The 7,065-nt window shown below is 34.3% G+C and overlaps 1 protein-coding gene across 1 annotated transcript in view; it reads right to left on the bottom strand.

Moving 5' to 3' along the window:
• Positions 1-275: 275 nt before the first annotated feature.
• The window catches only part of LOC149279415 (sorting nexin-7-like), a 40,455-nt gene continuing 33,665 nt past the window's right edge, over positions 276-7,065 (bottom strand). The window contains exons 8-9 of the mRNA XM_089501199.1: positions 4,377-4,529; positions 276-350 (exon numbers count right to left, since the gene is read on the bottom strand). Of these exons, the coding sequence (XP_089357325.1) occupies positions 276-350; positions 4,377-4,529 (228 nt within the window). The remainder of the gene's footprint in view (positions 351-4,376; positions 4,530-7,065) is intronic.

Below are 7,065 nucleotides of genomic sequence, written 5' to 3'. Positions count from 1 at the left end.
TATCCAAATATCCTGCATGCATAAGAATATTATTGAATTTTTTATGAAAAAAAAGGTTCAATGATGTACAGGACATTCCATATGGTTGGAAGACCTGCATGAACTAAAACTGCTAATGGCTTTGGCGTGATTTTTTTTTCCAGTTGCAGCCACAATTATTTTACAATATATACATTACACATTCATTTTACAGTAATTTTTGTATGAAGGGACATTTCTTTGGTTTCTTTGTAAATTAATTAACCCTTAAAGCCCAAAGTTGGAGGTTTTTATTATTAATCATCTTGCTTTGGATCCAGCTGCAGGTCACACATGTGGGATGATAGGAAGGCCTCCCAGGTAGAAAGGCACTGCAATGGAAGAAACAAGCATTATCCAACTTATCATAACAGCAAGGGAAATGGGAATGTCAGGATACAGTATAACATGAACATAAACTCTGCTGACATTATAATGTTCACTATGCGCGTGCCCTCATTCAGGACTCAAAAATAACAAAAGGTGGATGATGTACCAACATATAAGTAAGGGTTAAGCACATTCTGTAAAAACTTTATTATAGAGACTTCAAACTTTTTGTTAGAAAAAAAGAGCATCCAATAATTACAACATGGAAAAATTATACTGCTGAAAAATGTGTATCATTGATCATAGTACATTATTTTAGATATTGGATTTTTATAAATGGAAATCTTTCATTTTCTATTTTAGCATCTATGCTTTTTCTGTATACAACCTCCATTAGAAAAAGCAATCAAGTTGTACATTTGTGAAAAATCAATTCATCTTTTTATACTCATAAAAAAAAAGAAAAGCTAGGAAATCAAAAGATTTTGCATATCATCTTTTCGGCAATTACATCTTTATCAGAATGCATTTGGTTTTTAAATGGGTGCTTCTCTAACAAAGATGTTTAAATTATCACAGTAATGGTCATTTGCAGATCTATGACAATTCTCAGTATTTTTTTCTCATTCAATACAGATGGAAAATTGCCCTACGTTCTAAATTACTGTAATTGTCTAGAATGTTATTTAAGTTTGAACTAATGCACACTTAGATTAAGAAATAAAGGTCATGGGGAAAACAATTTGGTGTTTGAGGACGACTGTTTGGTAGGCACTATATTTTACTAATAGTCTAAATAATACTAGATTATTAATTAATACTATTGTTTTTCATAACTAATAATACTAGAGTATTAATTAATACTACACTTGGGCACCGGCCAACTCTTCGTGTTCTTCTTCGTAGGGAATAATAAAAAAAAATTGGTTGATGGCAGACGAGCCGCCTGCTCCTACAGACTTTTACAATCCTGGTGAAGTTTTGGCAACAGTTCTTTAATGCAGTTAAAGCCACAGTCCAGTCATTTTACGCAAGGGTATGGGGGGATTCCAAACAGTGGTATGAAAATGGAACATGGAGGGGGTGTGCATCAGCTATAAAGCTGCAGTTCTTCCAAATGATAAGTAACTTTGTTTTATTCATTTTACTGGTTGAAGAAAGCACTTTAAAGTATCTACAACATACTTTAATAGGCATTTTTTATTGGCAAGGCTTGATGGGACTTTTCTTTGCACTAATGAATACGTCTCCACCGAAAACAAGGATCCCGACATTCTGCATACCTGGATTTTTTTTTGAGATTTGTGTAACTATTTTCATTAAAAGGAGGAAGCCTTTTGTTGCACCAACACAGAACATTTTTTTTGTGAACTTCAGAGGTCTCATCTGTTTCAACGTTGGCCCAATAAGAGGTATCATTGTAAACTAAAAATGTTATCTTCTCTCAGACTCATATGACTATATCCATTTTCCTGGTATACCATTCCCGATTGTAAATTAAATATATTTTGACAGAAGCAAAACCATCTTACTAGAAACAATGCAAAGATTTGTACGTATGTTAACACTTTATGTTAAGCTTTTATTCCCGCACCCATGTAGACCCCTGTTATAATGTAAGATTTGGTTTTGAACAAATGTAATACAAAAGTAGTGTTATGCATATAAAAATACAGATTTTTTAATCTATTTTACAGATGGGCCAAATATAAATTTCATGCCACAATGTTGATGACAGTAATAAGTAGACACAATGGATATCTGTCAAAACCATTACAAATTTAATGTAATTCATACTAACTAAATAGGAATATATATATATATATATATATATAAATATAAATATATATATATATATATATATATATATATACACACACATATACTTAAATTATGATTTTCCCCACCAACACAAGTTTACTTTAACAAAGTCAGAACAAAGGCTATTAACCTTTTTGGCTAAATATGCCCTATCCAATAATGATATGCTATGATTAGAAGCAATAATTTTGTTAAGTGAATTTTGTAATGATTGCATATTACATTTGATCAAATAAGAATTTACAAAACAAAAATGCCAGTATGAAAATGGGAATACTCAGCAAGACATAGAAGGTGATGAATATTAATATGTCAAATTGCAATTAAATTATTCCATGTGCAATGTTCACAAGCTGACATGTTTTATTTTAATTAGAATTTAGCCATTGGCTTTTAAGAAAAAGAAAAAAGTCCTAGTGGTTACATAACAAGCTTCCTGGATATTTTCCCTTTTGCAGGTTAAGGATATTATTCAGGATGAATGGTTTGGATCTCTAGAGATCCAAGCTGTGACAAAAGTTACCGATGAGCGCAAAGCTCCTACCAAACTAAAACAGGCTCCAATGCAGTTGCTCATGTCTGCATTATAAAGTCCCCTATAATGTCTTAGAAGACCCATTTGTCTCTCATTATAAACTTTATACTACAGAAAAACATGCATGCAAAATAAATTACATATGGCGGTGATAATAGATTTGGGTGGTAAAAAAAAAGATTTGGGTGGTAAAAAAAAGTGTCAGGTTTTGCTGGGGCAGCTAATTTTAAGGGATTCATTGCAGTCACGTAACATTAAGGCATCAGTGCCATTATGTGTGTGCAGAGGCACATAATCACATAGATACTGCAAGGCAAAGTCATATGTGGCATTCAGCTTCACATATTTAGTCATTGCTGGTGTAGAATCCTATGCTATCTTGGGCCCAGTAGATGAATTTAGTTCCTGCATTTTGTATGTGATTATAATATCTGACTTTGGTGTGCTCCTGACCTTTTTTCTCCCAGGTATACAGGCTGACTGCAGATTCTAACTAGGGCATTTTTTGTTACTGCCATGACCTTTGGGTCACTCCCTGTGCTATCTACCCAGAAATTAATGCCTGACCTATCTCTCACTTTCCCTAAATTGTATTGCTTTATGCCCAGAGTCATGTACACAAGTGGCCACACAGTCTCTGACATTGGATCGGTTTCCTTTTTTGACAAGCATTCATCAACAGTTTATAAATCTGCAGATAATAGTATGCATTTAGCAGGCTAAAACCTTTTTTTATTGATGTGTTTGTAGACTTATATAGTATTTTGAAATAATTTCTGTCCAAGAATAAATAACTATGGTCTCAATGTTTAAATTCAATTTAAAGGAAATATCTAGTCCCTGGGATTGTATTTTTGGTTTTAATGAATGCTGGAGTCCATTTTGCATGGATTAATGATCAGCAGTGCTGCCATGAAAATAACCTAAGCAGCAGCCAATAACTTTTATGCTGACAAAGACAAGTGCTCAGATAGCTTTTAATTTGATCGGCTTCGACTATCTAGAATGGGAGTGCTATTGAACGTGTGCAAGAAGCATACTGTAGTATGCCCCCTGCATTTAATAGATGCAGCTGGGGGAGAAGATAAATCCTACCTCCCAACTCCTACCCCCGCCAAATCAGAACACAATGGGTAGAGCTGGGGAAGAAGTGCTACTGCATTGAACTTGTGTGCAGTATGCATTCTCTGGAGTCCAAGACACCGTAGAATGAAAGAGGGTTTGCGGTCCTGATTCCCGTTGTCCAGCCCAGCTCTACCTCTGTCCTGAAAATCTTTAAGAAGGTTGAGTGGGATTGAGATAGTCTTAATGAATTCCTGGTCTTTTTAGGTTTGCAATTAAGTTTACATATGAAACTCTTGGCTTCAATTACCTTGCAATGTGCAAGAACACTGAATGTATTTCACACTGTACTTAACTGGGTATGAGGCAAATATGGACTTCAAAAAAGCATTTTAAACGAGAGGCCGAGATAAGAAGTTCCATCTTGGAGCAATAATACCCTTTTTACCAGTTTCATACCAGATTAGAATCAGGACAGTGTTAATAAAACACTTAGAATGTAATTTAACTTGATTTTTGTGTCAATCAAACTTTTTTTTTAACCTGATAAACAAAAATATATTTACTTAAATTAATTTAAAAAATATATGTCTAAGCTATCAAATCTTACCTCTTCATAGTGGCTTATCCTGCTGTCCGCCATATTGATAAATGCCCCCTTCAGGTCAAGCTGCGTATTTTCTTTCCATCTATCCCAGTCAGCCTTTAAAGCATTATTTGCACATTCAACCTTATCTTCTAGTTTCTCAATCTCTTCCTTAAACTGCAATGAGAGGATAAAATGCTCACAGAAGCTGGAAATGACCATCTCCTGTTATTTCAATTAAAACGAAATTATAAATTAATTCCAGCAATAAAAGGTGCATCACTTACTATATGGCATTTTAGGCTCATGCTCAGCTAAATACAACAGCTTTCACGCCAACTTTGTGTATAAACAATATTTAAATGATATATCACATCTCTGTCACGACACACATTAAAGACTGCAGGTGTCAATTAAGCTATTTAATGAAACAAATGAAAAATGGCTGCTCGAGAAGTCTGCTGGGTCAGAGTAAAATAAAGGCCCATGTCCTGTGTAGAACAAAATGTATCAAGCAAAGTTTGATGGAGCTTTTAAAGCTACATGGCTTACTTATCTATAATGGTGGCCTAATGTTATATTTACACTAAATGATGCATAGGTGGTTTTATTAGATATGCTAAAATCTCCAGTTTACCTTTCTTGCAGGATTATTTTGCACGGACTAGCACTTCATAATGCAGCTATGTTGGTGAGATGGAAAATACAAGGGGGATGCCATGGAAATTTAAAGAGGCCACTCAGCTATCATATGCATTAAAGTCCATATGATGGACGTAGTGTCCTTTTAATGTATTGTTAATTGAAATTCCTGGGCTCATGGATATTCTAAAACTTATTATCTGTAAATCAGAAGAAAAAAATGATGAACTGCAAATAGATGTATTAGCTGGGGGTTAACATTTGAATAAAGACGTGTGATACAGTAGGTGATAATTCAGCATATTGTCAAGCTAATAAATACCAAACATTAACCGCTAATAAAATAGTTATATGAGACATTAGAGTTTCTTGCAAAGAGCTCGTCCTTATACTTTAAAAAGATGTAGTGCATTACCACTGTTTATGAATTCAAAGACATTTTATAAATGCTCTTGGACTTAGAAAATGGCAGCCCCTTTTAGAATGAATGTAGCTTTATAACGGTATATTACACTCATATTAGCAATTTGACCAGGTCTGATATAACAGAAAAATATAAACGCATTTTCTTATTTTTCAAATGTGGCTATCACTGTATAGATTTGAACTGGAAGCCATCTTCGCTGACACGTGAAGCTGAGTGTTTGAGAAGCGTCCCTTTTTATCTCACACTCCCCAATGGAAGCCATCTGTTGCCTTTCCTACAAAAATCTTTATAACGAGTGAACATCCCTTGGGGCTAGACCAACCTGAAATTTACTTCCACAGATTGTGTTTTCAGTGCAGAAACTCCAAAAATTGGCACAGAATGAAAACATGAACATTATCTTGGCATCTGCAATCGGTTTATAATTGGGCAGATTGAACAATCATGTTTTCATATACAAATTTATTCAGGACTGCTCTCCAAGGATTGGTTAGTTGCAAAAAGGATAATTTAAAATCAAAGACTTCATGCACAAACAATTAAAATGTGTGCTTTTTGTGCACGTTCATATCTGTATCTAGGCATATAAAGTATGTAATATTGGTATATAAGAAGTAATTACAATGTTTACTATCAAACTTATTACTAGAAACATTATAAAAATACAAGCTTTAATTCTAATCTGTATTCTCTCTGTCGCTCTCTACACACACACACACAGAGGCACACAGACACACACACACCTTCATATATACAGTATACACACACATATAACTAAGTTTGATCTAGATTCCACAGGTGGATATTTACAATTCTTAACATTTGTCTATTAGCAAAAAAGTTGTATTTTCTTGGACACACATCGCTGTTTAAACCATTTTCCCCTTGTATTGTGTACATAGGCTTTTGTACTTCTACAGTAGATGCAATGCATAGATTTTTTAATTCTAGTTCACAATCTAATTCTGATTAAGTGATTCTTTTAGACTTTCATTTGATTATTTCTGAATTTGTTGGAAGATGTTACAATTTACTTTATTTGACTTGATATATATGCAAACATAGTTTGCATAGGACATCAGTTTCCAGAAGCAAAGGAACTAAAGGGTATGCCTCTAGAAAACATCTGGGGAAAGAAACAGTCAAACATAATTTATAAATAGATAATCTAACTAATGAGCAGACCAGCAGCAAGAACTGAGAAGAAAAACAAATATGTATATGAAGCGAGGGCTGAAAAAGACCTGGGATCTGGAGATCTAAAATCATCATCCAACTATTCATCTGCTCTGAGAGCTTTTTTTTTTTGATCAATATTACCAAACATACCAGGGACAGGAGAAAGAGGTCATGATATCATCAAACAACAGCACGTTAAGTCACTGTAATGGTTGTCCATGGCGGACATAAATAATGAACCAGGGCATATCAGATGTCTCTCCCAATGGAGGAATTAGATTTTGCTACTCTGTCTACATATGAAACCAGGACTGGAACAAAGAAGATGTATATATCATTGTTTCAGACAAACGGAGGCTAATACTCTCAGAAGCTCTTCCTGAATAAAAAAGTGACCGGAGAGGAGAGACACAAATAATGAGATGAACAAAGAGGACAGTTAAATATAAGGGTAGAAATATAAGG

Source organism: Sceloporus occidentalis, unplaced genomic scaffold (assembly GCF_023333645.1).
Source record: "Sceloporus occidentalis isolate IW3139 unplaced genomic scaffold, rSceOcc1.0.p SCAF_166, whole genome shotgun sequence".
Taxonomy (NCBI): Eukaryota; Metazoa; Chordata; class Lepidosauria; order Squamata; family Phrynosomatidae; genus Sceloporus; species Sceloporus occidentalis.
Note: the sequence above shows the minus strand (reverse complement) of the source record. Positions and strands in the feature narration are given on the sequence as shown.